The sequence below is a fragment of the Xiphophorus hellerii genome, chromosome 13 (genome assembly GCF_003331165.1).
Source record: "Xiphophorus hellerii strain 12219 chromosome 13, Xiphophorus_hellerii-4.1, whole genome shotgun sequence".
Lineage (NCBI taxonomy): Eukaryota > Metazoa > Chordata > Actinopteri > Cyprinodontiformes > Poeciliidae > Xiphophorus > Xiphophorus hellerii.
Genome location: NC_045684.1, coordinates 18,230,062 through 18,243,230, shown reverse-complemented (window position 1 = coordinate 18,243,230; position 13,169 = coordinate 18,230,062). Strand labels below are relative to the sequence as shown.

Genomic DNA, 13,169 nt, shown 5'->3' with positions numbered 1-13,169 from the left:
TATAGCTTCCTGGTGCGTTTCCTGCTGTTAGAACAATGTGTTTCTCAATAACCCTTCTTGGACTTTCACCTTTTGAGGTCTGTGGCACGCTTCACACACATGGCCATGCATTACTGTGCATGCACGGTAGCTACTTGCTTTTTGTTTATTTTACTTTCATCTCTAGCTGTTCTGCTCCCTTTCTAGGCTAGCCTATTGATTCAACTGGAGCTTTCAGTTATAATTTAACTAACACTTGAGTTTGTTGTTGACAATGCTTTAGCACAGGCAAGACTTCATTAACAACATACAACCATAGCACTCCCATTATTCAGCTGTTGCAATTCCCACAATGGAAAAACAAAACCTTTATTTTAATTCACGAGTAATGTCTAACAAAAGCACTAATTTTGTTGTCCTTGCAGAAGTATAGGTAATTTCCCAATGTAGAAATGAAGAGTATAAACAGCTTGCCTATTTGTAAGATGTTAAATCTATTCAAAAGCAAGTATTTTATATTTTTAGTATACAATTTAAAAATATGACATCTCACGTGTTTTTGTTTACACTTTGAAAAGAAAGAGAGAAAGAAAGAAAAGAAATGGCATATGTGAGCCAGACTTGCGTGATAACTCCAGCTGTTGGATGCTCACTTTTAGTTTGGGGCACTAGGCAGCTGCTTCGCGTGCTTCTTTAATCAGTTGCCTCATTTGGGCATTTGTGTGCCAAGTCTAGTTTATGGGAGAGAAGAGTTTATTTTAAATGTTACATATCAATGTTATCTATAACAAATAGAAATATAGACAAACCATCACATATCATCCTCTAGGCAACAAACTACATCTGAAGTAAGTTAAAGTCGACAAGAACCTGGTTTGAAGATCCAAGTAAGGGAATCTACTCATTTATTTACAATTTGCAAAGTTTTCTTCTCAAAACAATAACTACATTTTACCATTTAAAGAAAAGCTCCTTGTGCCTAACTATTAATCTATTGTAATTTGCATTAATAATAAAAAACCCACCTACGGGAAAGGTACCAAAACTGTTTCATACCAAGGATCCAATGTCCTCATTGCTACTTTTAAATCTCTAAACTGAAAAGGCAATAAGCACTTCATAAAAACCTTAGATTAAAAGAGGCAGATTGACCTTATAGGGGAAACGTGTAGCTATTAAGACATCGTTTTAAGTATGTTAAAAACTTATTTTGAGGAGACGCTCTACTTTTTGAAGCGCGGCAGAATACCGTGATTTTGCCCCCTTCGCCATCTTGATGTTCGATTCCATTGGCGGAAGCAACATCTTTGACTGAGCAGCAAGCGGGTGTGGTTTGGACCAGGACGGGTGGTTCACCTAGCAAGTCCTTTTACTATTTTCAGCCAAGAGAAAGGAGAACATTCGGCCCAACAGAAACAACGGAGGAGCCTTTCGACTCTGGTGAATACCGCATGTTTAGCGCCGACATCGCTCGGTGTGTCAGTTCCACGCTTTAACCAAGAAAATCATCTCTGGTCGATCGAGGAGGGGGGCTCCGGTGGGGTTTTCTGATTCGGCTGGCAGCAGCACAGCAGGTTTTCTATGGTGGCGCCTGGATCTACTTTTTCGTACGTCTCGGATGGCTAAGCTAATCAAATCTAAATTAAACATTTGAGGTTTTCTTCTCGTGTCAAGGTTCTTGTGAATTAAAATGACATTCTTCAGTAAAGGTAGCCAAGGGTCACACCGGCTGCGCCCATGAACAAAGGCTTGTTGCTAGGTGTTTCAATCATTCAGCATTGATTGTTTATGTTAGCTAGCTAGTTGGCTAACTAACGGTGAGGATAGCTGCGCACGTTAGGTGGCTAATTCTTGTTAGCACTCCCGTTATCCAGCACGCTGACTAAAAATCGCTGTATTGGTGCAACAGACAGTTTTATCACTCGGCGTCGGTTAGTGTGCTTGTTATTCTTCCAGTTTGAGCCTCCACGAGAGAGGAGGAGTCGTAGAAGAAGTGATTGCGGGTGGAGGGGGGTTGTGTCTCTCATTGGAAACCCAAGCTTCGAGGTCGGAACTTGGCCGTGGTAACGGGGGAGGGGGAGAAATATGCCTTTGATGTTGTATGCCGCTGAATAGTGAATTGTGTTCGTGCTGGAAATACCCACCGCTTCGCTCTCTCTCGGTTTGAGGTGGAGACTCGGCATTTCCCCCCCTCCTGTCCTTTCTGCGTTAACTAAGCCAAACAAGCGGTGAAGACCTGGCAAAAGGTAGCGGAGCAAAAAAAAAGAAAAGCAGACGGCGGTTTATTACAGCACTTGGAATAAAAACACCCAAACACCACGATTTGATTAGGCTGTGAGAAATATGACATTTAGTTGAGACTGTGTTTTCTTACTTTTCCGTGCACTAATTTGACCATTTTTTTTCAGACATATTTGCTGTGCGGGCTGAGGGCAGGCAAGAACAATGGCTACCCAGTGTGAGTATCCAAACTTAGTTATTCTCAAATTTTTCTTTTCTTCTATTCCAATTTTTGTCCCTCCACACACATCGCTTTCTCAGGCTCAATTTGTACACGTCTTAATTAGTGAGTTACAGTAACACTTTGTCAATTGTGGACTTTTGGTTGGAGCACATGTAACAGTTACTTTTTTTAAAGTATTTTGTTCTTTATCATTAGAGTACAAGGCACAGAGTTAAACATGATTTTAGTGCTTTAAATCATTTTTATTCTGTCTTGAGTTTTGTCATTTACATTCTTTAATCCTTTTGGATCTTTATCATTGCTTAGATTATTGCAGAGAACAGGCAGTAACAGGCCCCGTTCAGACCTGGCATTAACATGGGCTGACTCGGATAAAAGTCTACAGAGCAAAGCCTAACCATTCACACCTGGTATTAACACCAGTCCGAAGCGATCTGATTACTGTTGCCCACTTTATTTCCACAAAAACATGAAGCCACATCAACAAGTTTGCTGGTTTTTCTGCAACATCCTTTCCTTTTCATCCTTAAATTCACAAGGTCTCATTTTTTTCTAGGTTTTACAAGCCATTCTATTCTAAATACCTAAAAATCATAGCTAAACAGTCCATTAAAAAATCTAGATTTTTAGGAAGGTTTTAAAAATTCAATGTTAAAAATGCACCCTTACTTTGCTGAACATTGAAGTCTCTTTAGTTACTATTTTGCTTTGTAGTGTGTTGCTTCATTGCAGTTAATTGTGTGCAGACCTGCCTCATTAATTAGGTACCTTGATATTTAATCACATGGGTTGAGCATGTCGCATCAAATAGCAGCAGTGGCCAATAAGGTCGGAGTTACACTGTGAATGTTGGTCTTTTTACTGTGGAATCGCTTAGATTGTTGGGCCAAAATCACAAATCATGTGGTTTCAGTTAGGAGTAAATTTTAATTGTCAAAGTCGTCCATATTTCTGACATCACAGAAGTCATAGGATTGTATGCACAGTCAGTTACATGAGCGTTATTATTCAGACATCCACTGATTGTCATACTGGTGGCCATTTATTGTAACATTTGTTGTTATCCTGCAAAATTGCTTATGATAAGAACGTTCATTTATTCTGACAATGAGGAATTACAATTAATGACGTTTGAAAGCTCCTAAAACTGTCTTTATTGTTGGAGTTATTTCTGTTTCTAGTTTCTTCACTGTTGGTTTCACGAGCATTTCAATAAATGAGAAAATATGAATAAGTGACATTACTGTTTGCAGTTTATTCTTATGTCAGGAGTCTTGAAGAAGCCCCTTCCCAAACAGGTTTTCAATTTAAGAGAGGTATTTTGTTTGTTGTGCTTTGATAGCAGTTGCCTTAAGGCTAAAAAGAAGTTGTAAACACTTTTTTATTATCACTTTTATTGTCATCACAATAAGTAGCACAGCATATTGCAATAAGGTTTAAATGTATATTGCCCACCTTTATTGTGAACTAACAGAGTAGTAAAACCATTTTGTATTTTAGGATTCTTAGGAGTCACGAAAAATCTGGAGTTTGATCACTGTTTTCTTGTTGAAGTTTGGAAGACCCTGAGAAGTTATTCATATTGCTTTTAAAGATTTCTAGGAACCATCATAATTACACAGATGAGACTCTGGTTGTTACATTAGCACTAGAATAAGACGTTGGTGTTTTCCAAATATGTATTTTTGCACAAACTCAGCAATTGTTAACACAGCAATCTGATCAGTCCTTTGTTTCTGAAAATTCCTGGTGAGAATTTGTTCGTCTCATGTCTTATTTTGTCTTTCTTCTGCTTGTGTAGCTGATCTGATGGAGTTGGACATGGCTATGGGTGACAGCAAGGTTGCTGTGAGCCAGTGGCAGCAGCAGTCCTATCTAGATTCAGGAATCCAGTCTGGCGTCACCACCACAGCACCATCTTTGAGTGGCAAAGGGAATCCTGATGCCGAGGAAGATGATCCAACTCTGTATGACTGGGAGTTTAACCAGCCCTTCACTCCTGAGGCGGCAGGTAAGTCGAGCGTCAACAATTTGGTAAATATATAGATTGAGCTCTAGAAAAATATGACGAATTTTAGTAAAGATGTCCTTGACCACACACAATGTAATTATGATTTTCTGTATTTTTTCCAGACATTGAAGGTTACGCCATGACCCGAGCCCAGCGTGTGCGGGCTGCTATGTTCCCTGAGACCCTAGAGGAGGGTATTCAGATCCCGCCCACCCAACTGGACACTGCCCATCCAACGGCAGTCCAGCGTCTGGCAGAGCCCTCTCAGATGCTAAAGCATGCCGTGGTTAACCTCATCAACTATCAGGATGATGCTGAGCTGGCCACTCGGGCCATACCCGAGCTCACCAAACTGCTCAACGATGAGGACCAGGTTTGTGAACAAACCATTACCCATTACTTTAGTTACTCAAAAGTACTTATTTATCTTTTCAGATTGTCACCATTCTTAACAAAACTCTTGTTTTATAGGTTGTTGTGAACAAAGCTGCCGTAATGGTGCATCAGTTGTCAAAGAAGGAAGCGTCGCGTCACGCCCTGATGCGCTCGCCACAGATGGTTTCAGCAGTTGTTCGTGCCATGCAGAACACCAACGATGTGGAGACGGCTCGCTGTTCTGCTGGCACGTTGCACAACCTTTCCCATCACCGTGAGGGGCTCCTCGCCATCTTCAAGTCTGGCGGCATTCCTGCTCTGGTCAAGATGCTGGGGTAAGATGTGAAGGATTTATACACCAATACGTTTTTAAATGCTGTTGCAGCTTTTTGATGTCTACTTTATGTGAAGCGTTGACCTGCCATCACAGATTCCTAGCAGATTTTTCTTTTGGAAATGTAGTTACATGAAAGTTAGTGTTTTTTTATGATACAACTAATCATTATCAGGAGCAGAGGAGATGGATTATCATAAGGGGGAGAACAGAAGCTCTAAAATGTGATTTTTATAGTGTTATCTGCTCGCTCTCACAGTCTGATTGGACCAGAGACTTCTCTCGTGTTCTGACGATCATTTCCTACAAAATTTTGTTTAATTTATTGATTTATGAAGCAATTTATAACATCTAAATAAGGAGACCAAAGTTTATAGCAATAAAGGCAGGATAATTAAATAGCATTGCTATATCTTTCTGCTAACACATCACTAATATTAAAGAGTTAACTTTGGATGTTCCTTTAGTAAAATAGAAGAGTGTTGTTTTTGTTATCATGTCTTGGTAGAGCTGACGTTTGGTGTGTTGACTAAAAACTAAAGTTGGGACCAATCTGACCTGATACTGATGTCATCATTTTTTGATTTCATATTGCATTTAGACTCCATGGTCCTTCAGATACTGCAAGTCATATTTTGCCAGATTATTCTTTGTTCTAAAGCATGTAATAGTTAAATTTGCCAGGTTACTCAGGTTTGTCACAGTACGCTGCTGTTGGTAGATTACCTTGCTACTCAAAGCCCATTTTATTGTTCAGAGTGAATAAAAAAAACAAAACTATATGTGTGTTTGTTGCAAACATTTAGAGGGATAACATTTACGTGAGATTGTTGCAGTAATGGACTATATCAGTGAGTAGGCAGTAGATATTCAAAGTCTGTAGTGGTAATAGTTGCTAGTTTCATCTTTTTTTTTTCTGCTGACTTTATTTTTGTTGTCCTGCTTCTTGCTTCTGTGAATACATTTTCACAACAAAGCTCCTTCTACTGTCCTCAGTTTGAAAATGGAGTGATTTGTTCTTTCTTTCTTTTTTTTTTTTTTGTCAATTTACTCTCTGCATTGTGTTCTGTGCATAGTTGTGTGCATAGTAAAGCAATTTGCAGAGGCGCCCCCTCCAAACTATTCTATAGATGAGCAGCTATTTTGGAAAAGTGTGACGCAAAATTTCCACAGAAACTCCTGCACTTCTCACGTGTTTGAAAGCTCATAAAGGCCTAAAGTTGCAGACAAAACACTTGGCTACAAGGCAAGTTGAGACCTGTTGGACGGAGCACCTGTGTTTGACTTCTTTGTCTCGCGTTACTGTGTTTTCAGTGGATGTTGGAACGTTTACAACTTGGACAGATTTTCACCTGGCATAGAACTGAATAATGTGTTATAATGGTCTTCATAAATACATTTTAAAAGAAGGTGCTCTGCTTGCATTCTGTCTAATGCGACAGTAATTGCATCAACATTTCCTTGTTGGCCTAATTGTGTGGACACTGACATATTTGGTGCACTTTAGCATCACTTTGCAGCAATTATCTCTATCGGTCTTTCCCTGAATTTAGTAATTGCCACAAGCTAAACAAAATGTTTGACGCTAGATTAAGGAATCAGAAGGTAAAAGGTGGCGTTTTGGAGCATTAACTACAATTAGTATTTTAAAACGATTAAAAGTTAAATCTTGCTGTTCCTTGTGTTTGCTCACCTTTTTCTTTTATGTCTTTCAGCTCACCAGTGGACAGCGTGTTGTTCTATGCCATCACTACACTCCACAACCTGTTGCTGCACCAGGAAGGGGCCAAGATGGCAGTGCGCCTCGCCGGAGGGCTGCAAAAGATGGTAGCCCTGCTGTCCAACACCAACGTCAAGTTCTTGGCCATCACTACTGACTGTCTGCAGATCCTGGCATATGGCAATCAGGAAAGCAAGGTACAGGAAGATCTGTTTTTCAATGCGTCGTCTTTGTTTTAGCGGTGTGTAGTAAACATAAAACTCTTTGTTTTAGCTGATCATTCTGGCCAGCGGTGGACCTCAGGCCCTGGTCAACATCATGAGGACTTTTACATACGAGAAACTGCTGTGGACCACAAGCAGAGTGCTAAAAGTGCTCTCTGTCTGCTCAAGCAACAAGCCGGCCATTGTAGAAGCTGGTACTTATGACAGAAATGAAACGGATTGAAACAGTGCCACTGCATAGGTTTAATGATTTGATTATTCAAATCATTATTTTATTTAAATTTTTAGGTGGGATGCAAGCTTTGGGTCTTCATCTAACTGACCCCAGCCAGCGTCTGGTTCAGAACTGCCTCTGGACTCTGAGGAATCTTTCAGATGCTGCCACTAAACAGGTACTGTTGGACATAATTTAATAGATAATTTAAAAAAAATAGCTGCTGACTTGAATTAAGTCAATTTTATAGTCGAGTGGTCCAAACTAGTGACCCCTGGCTGTGTGAAAACTAAAAATCTAATCTTTTTCTGATCAGTGCTTATACCAAATATAAGCTCCCTGCAGAGCTTTGTTCCTGACACTGAATGAATGAAATAACCTTAGATTTGACAGAACTAGAAGCTGGATCTCTTTACTTTCAAATGTTAGCTTTTCATTTTGAAATCATCAAAAATGTATGTTCGGTCACGCTTTGCATATTATATTATACAGTCAAAAAAGGAAATAAGTGAACTTTCTGTAATGTCTTGTAAGGGTTTTACCTCTGTCCCATAAACCAGAGGGTTTATTTATCTTATATATTCTTTTTTTTAAAGAAGCAAGAAGCAGCTTTATAGATTTGGGATGTTTTTGAGACATCTACTTTACTGTAAGCATTTTGTTACAACTGACACATTTTTAATATAACCAGAAATTCAACTAACAGAATTTGGTAAAATATCAGGAAATCTGAGTTGGTGTTCAAAAATCGGCCATCACAATCTGTTGTTGGTGCACTTCTGATGTTCAGTTTAACTTATAGCTGTGATTTTAGTGTTCAAGTTTGAGCTGAGTTTGTAATAAGAAAATCTAAACCTCTAGGAAGACGAGTTACATTCATTTATTCTTGTCTGTAGGAGGGGATGGAGGGTCTCCTTGGTACCCTGGTCCAGCTGTTGGGCAGCGATGACATCAACGTGGTGACATGTGCTGCTGGCATCCTCTCTAACCTGACCTGCAACAATTATAGTAACAAACTCATGGTCTGCCAGGTATGGGCTGTAACCATCTACATCATGTCTTGATTTAAGTCTCACTGGGACTCCATCTTGTTTTATTGATGTGTGACATTAACACATGGATGTTGCTGTTAGGTTGGCGGCATTGAGGCTTTGGTGCGAACTGTGCTCCGGGCCGGCGACAGAGAGGACATCACAGAGCCGGCTGTGTGTGCCCTGCGTCACCTGACCTCACGCCACCAGGATGCAGAAATGGCCCAGAATGCAGTGCGCCTTCACTATGGCTTGCCTGTGGTTGTTAAGCTGCTGCACCCACCATCCCACTGGCCACTAATCAAGGTCCTTTTTCCATTACACTTGTAAATAATGAAACAATTACAATAATTAAAATTTTTTAAAGGTACAATCCATCTTCTGTTTAGGCAACGGTTGGTCTTATTCGCAACCTAGCCCTGTGCCCGGCCAATCACAGCGCTCTGCGGGAGCAGGGAGCCATTCCCCGATTGGTCCAGCTGCTTGTCCGAGCGCATCAGGACACCCAGAGGCGCACGAGCATGGGGGGGAACCAGCAACAGTTTGTGGTATGCAGCTTGTTTAACTTTCTCTTTTGAAGATTTGGATTTCTTTTTCCTCTTCTTTGTGTTTGACTTTCTTTTCCCCACCTTTGAACTCATCCAGGAGGGAGTGCGTATGGAGGAAATAGTTGAAGGTTGCACAGGAGCTCTGCACATCCTGGCCCGGGATGTCCACAACAGGATTGTGATCAGAGGGCTCAACACCATTCCACTCTTTGTCCAGGTACAACCACAGAACATCCATCACTAAATTTTATTTTCTCCCAATTTTAGAATAATCAGTAGCCTAAAATCTTGGACATTTTTAAATCTTATTCTCTCTTGCTGTTGTATCCAGTTGTTGTATTCTCCAGTGGAAAACATCCAGCGTGTCGCAGCAGGTGTGCTGTGTGAACTGGCGCAGGACAAAGAAGCAGCCGAGGCCATTGAAGCCGAGGGGGCCACCGCACCGCTCACTGAGCTGCTGCATTCTCGTAATGAGGGCGTCGGTGAGAATACAAACAGATGCAGTTTACCCTCTTGTGTTTTTGTTTTACCGGTTGCTTGAGGGTTTTTTTTTTTTTTTTGTGCATTCTCCTTTAGCAACCTATGCTGCAGCTGTCCTGTTCCGCATGTCTGAAGACAAACCCCAGGACTACAAGAAGCGTCTCTCAGTGGAGCTGACCAGCTCACTGTTCAGAACTGAGCCCATGGCCTGGAATGATGTACGTGCTAATACTAATAAATGAGCCAAAACAAAATTAATGAAACAACCGTAATGAAGCTTGCTGGAACTGTGTTATTCTTCTGAGCTATAGCATGACTAAACAGAAGACGAAAGCTAAGAATTCACATCATTTGGTGCATTATTTATCAAAGTGAATGTTTAATTTCTCTCTCCAAAGTAGCTCTTTTTATTTTTTATTAGTACATCTCAAGTGACTTCACATAATGATCTTTCCAACTACTTCTAAAAAGCAGTGCATCAACTAAATAGGGATGGTTTTAAATTGAGGTTTGCCTAAAAATTACAAGCAGTGAAGACCTTATTTACAGAAGGTAACTTATTGGAAATCTAGAACAGTTTATCCTTTAATCTCGAATCTTAAAAATATGACGCTAGTTGGCGAACCTTTTAAAAGGATGTGGTTTTATTTACCCAGAAGCTGTAGATAATTAGGAAGGAGAGGCGGTGCACCACTAGCAAACTTCCTGTGGGAAACACAAACTACAAACTGTTTCCCAAAACTAAAGTAGCAGTAACATTCGCAGAACAACTTTTCACGAATATTTTTTGACTTTTAACTTGCATTTCATTTAGTGCTATATGTTCCAGTCCATGTATGTTTAGGCTCCTCTGCAAACACTCTTCAATGCAAACATGAAGGCTTAAAGGTTCCTACTTTGACAAAAGTGCCCAAGTAGGAATCTTAAAGATTTACATTAACTATGACGTTTTTGAGATCGAAGTTGATTTAAGATGATTGAAGTCAGTTTAGTACCAGAGAGAGCTACTGGAGCTAACAATAACTGCTTGTAATTTTAAACTATGTGCTTCTGAACCATCAATGTTTTGTTTATTGTGAATATCTAGAGCCATTCTATTGTACTGATAAGTAGTTTCTATCAGTTAGCTAATATCAGTGTTTGGTTCTTCAGACCGGGGACCTGGGTCTAGATATGGCAGCACAAGCAGATCCTCTGGCTTTCAGACAAGATGGTGAGTTTTTAAGCTTTACATGAGCTTCATTCTTTTTTTTCCCCCAGATGTTACATTTCTAGAAAATCTTTAGGATTGTTATTTTTTTGGTAATTGCACTGAAAGTAACTGCACTTTTGTTTCTACACTGAGGCTTCTCTCTTTCAGCATTGAACTACACAGGAACAAACCTGTGAGTTTGTACTTATCCAAAAACTACTGCAAAGTTACGCTACTGTACATATTTCCTGACAAATGTAAACATGCCACTTAGCATGAACTAACAAATGTATAACATAACATTGCGTTTTTGCATTGAACCTTGTGGATCTTATTTTTACCTTTCAGATGGAGCATATCGGGCGTACCCAGCAGCTTATGGCCAGGACTCTCTGTTAGACCCTATGATGGAAGGTGCAGACTACCATGCTGATGCGCTGCCTGACCTGGGTCACCATACCGATCCTTTGCCAGACCTTGGCCATACCCAGGAACTGATGGACAGCAACCAGCTGGCCTGGTTTGACACCGACCTGTAGGATTGGTAAGAGACTGCAGATCTTTGACGTTGTTTAAAAAGTCATGAATGGATTACAGTGTATTAATTACGCATTATCTTATGTCTTCTTTCAGTCATTTTCCAATAGAACCTGCATTGTGACTGTCCTGTATTGTCTGAAGCAGCATTACGATTGCCCTGTAGAGTGTTAAAGGTAAAGAGAGAGGAAATTAAAGTGGTCCTGGGAAGTGCCTGACACAAGAAAAAAAAAAAATAAATCAAAGATGGTTCCCACAGGATTGTTTAAGCAAGTTGAAACCGAGGGGAAAGGAGAATTTCCAAGTATCAAAGATATCATACAATGGAGGTTAAAGAGCAGGTTATCTATTTGGATGAGTGCACAAGAGGTTGATCTTAAAAGTGTGAAACACATGTTTTAGCCTTGCCTGTATTAGGTTTTTTTGTTTCTACTTTTCTTATTCTATTTTATATTTCTTTTTGTAATACTCATTATATGTTATGGTACTGACCCAGCTTGCCTTCGCACTATCCATTTTCATTTTCTCTCCAATGCTAATCATTTGTATTTTTTTTTCTTTCTTTTTTTTTAAGAACGTATATTACACGTAGTGTTAAGTTATAGTGATATTATACAATGTTCCTTTGGTTATGGTCGAATGTGTAGAACACTAATAATCAGTTGAAATGTACTCTGACTTAAAGTGTAACATTGTGTAGGTTTTTTTTTATATAATCTCAAAAATGGAGAATTATGCACTCTTAATATGTGCTTGTTTAAGCATAAAAATATGTCGGTGTCAAATGTTCTAAATGGGGAAATGGGTGAAATTAAGGGCGGGATGGGGATAAATCTACAAACAAGTGTTTTATATACAGTATCACTGGTAGGTTAACAACTATTTTGTATGCCATCATTGGATGTTTGATAGGAAAAAAAAAATAACGCTATCGTTGGTGGTTTGATAAAACCCACGTTTCATGTCCTATCAATGGTAGCTAGGTTGACAAACGGTTGTAGTCCTGCTGTGTTTATTTTGGAGACAAGGTTATGACACGGCTGAACAATAAAAAGCATTTTATTTCATCCAGTCTTCGTCCTGCGTCTTCTGTCTTGGCTTGGGAGCATAAGGTTTGGTTCCATGACTTTCATTTCAACCACATTCCTAACACTTTCTTTATTTACAGTTCTTTATTTCTTTTAATGATGTTTAAACCTAAATTTCAATAATCCTATATATGTTTTTTTTATCAATTGTAAAATCAACCAAAGATCGGCGCTTGTTTATATCTTTCAGTATAAACAATTACATACAACTTTCATTAGCTGTAGCATAGCAGTAACTATTGTGGAAGTCCTTCAAGACTTAAACTGTATATCAACATTACCTTCACTGAATCAAAATAAGTTTTATAAAGGTCGGTTCAAAACCTGTCTTGTATGCTTGCTTTCACTTCTGAAATAGTTTGTGGGGAAAAAATGGATTTACAGCCTTCAATCATTTTTATTTAGCAAAAAAGATACTTCACAACTGATATAAACCCTTTCCCACAGTGTCTCAGAAAGATTTTTTTTTTCTATCTGCAAATGTTTTGCTCTCATCTGGATGAAGAAAACGGCAAGTTAACTGTTTTATTCTACTTTTCATGTTCTCCACAGCATTGTACCATTGGAGGCATTTTTACATGAAGTACCATTATCTTGTAAACTATTGTATCTTTGAGTTGAGTCAGTCGCTAAGGTCCTTTAATATGGAAATGTGGATAATGGGTGGATTGACGTTGATGTCTGAAAGCTTGGGAGGGGTTAGACATTCATGACAAAGATTCTTGTCTGATGGTTTACTGGAAGGGCTGTTTTTCTTTTTAGTAGACCAGCAGGTGATGTTTAAAGACTCAGAACAGTTGGATTTTTTTTCAACTGGCTAGGCTGTCCTGCAACAAGACATCCATATACCATGACATCTCCACCTACATAGTTGGTTCACACAGTATTTGGCTTATGCTCAACTCCAAATAATTCAATTTTAAGTAATAACTTGTGGTCTTGAGTTCTCACTGACAACTCTGTCTGGCCTTC

At 39.4% G+C, this 13,169-nt stretch overlaps 1 protein-coding gene across 4 annotated transcripts; it reads left to right on the top strand.

Moving 5' to 3' along the window:
- The first annotated feature begins 1,266 nt into the window (after positions 1–1,266).
- Positions 1,267–12,177, top strand: LOC116731154 (catenin beta-1-like). Of its 4 annotated transcripts, none has more exons than XM_032580703.1 (17): positions 1,267–1,419; positions 2,388–2,437; positions 4,245–4,454; positions 4,577–4,827; positions 4,926–5,164; positions 6,879–7,080; positions 7,157–7,301; positions 7,396–7,499; positions 8,218–8,352; positions 8,455–8,658; positions 8,742–8,900; positions 8,998–9,117; positions 9,232–9,382; positions 9,477–9,598; positions 10,533–10,593; positions 10,921–11,116; positions 11,206–12,177. In XM_032580703.1, exons 2-16 carry the CDS (start codon positions 2,425–2,427, stop codon positions 11,109–11,111), a joined length of 2,307 nt encoding a protein of 768 aa, XP_032436594.1. In that variant the 5' UTR covers positions 1,267–1,419; positions 2,388–2,424; the 3' UTR covers positions 11,112–11,116; positions 11,206–12,177. The 4 variants fall into 4 exon arrangements, with proteins under 4 accessions (XP_032436594.1, XP_032436597.1, XP_032436595.1 ...); XM_032580704.1 differs by having other exon boundaries at positions 1,275–1,432; XM_032580705.1 differs by lacking the exon at positions 1,267–1,419 and adding an exon at positions 1,568–1,586.
- Positions 12,178–13,169: the final 992 nt, after the last annotated feature.

What these genes read in the sequence shown, in the direction of transcription:
- LOC116731154 (XM_032580703.1), top strand. An exon ending in TGCTCAACGATGAGGACCAG is followed by an intron (nt 4,828 to 4,925) that starts GTTTGTGAACAA and finishes CTTGTTTTATAG; the next exon opens with GTTGTTGTGAACAAAGCTGC. An exon ending in GCCGGCCATTGTAGAAGCTG is followed by an intron (nt 7,302 to 7,395) that starts GTACTTATGACA and finishes TTAAATTTTTAG; the next exon opens with GTGGGATGCAAGCTTTGGGT.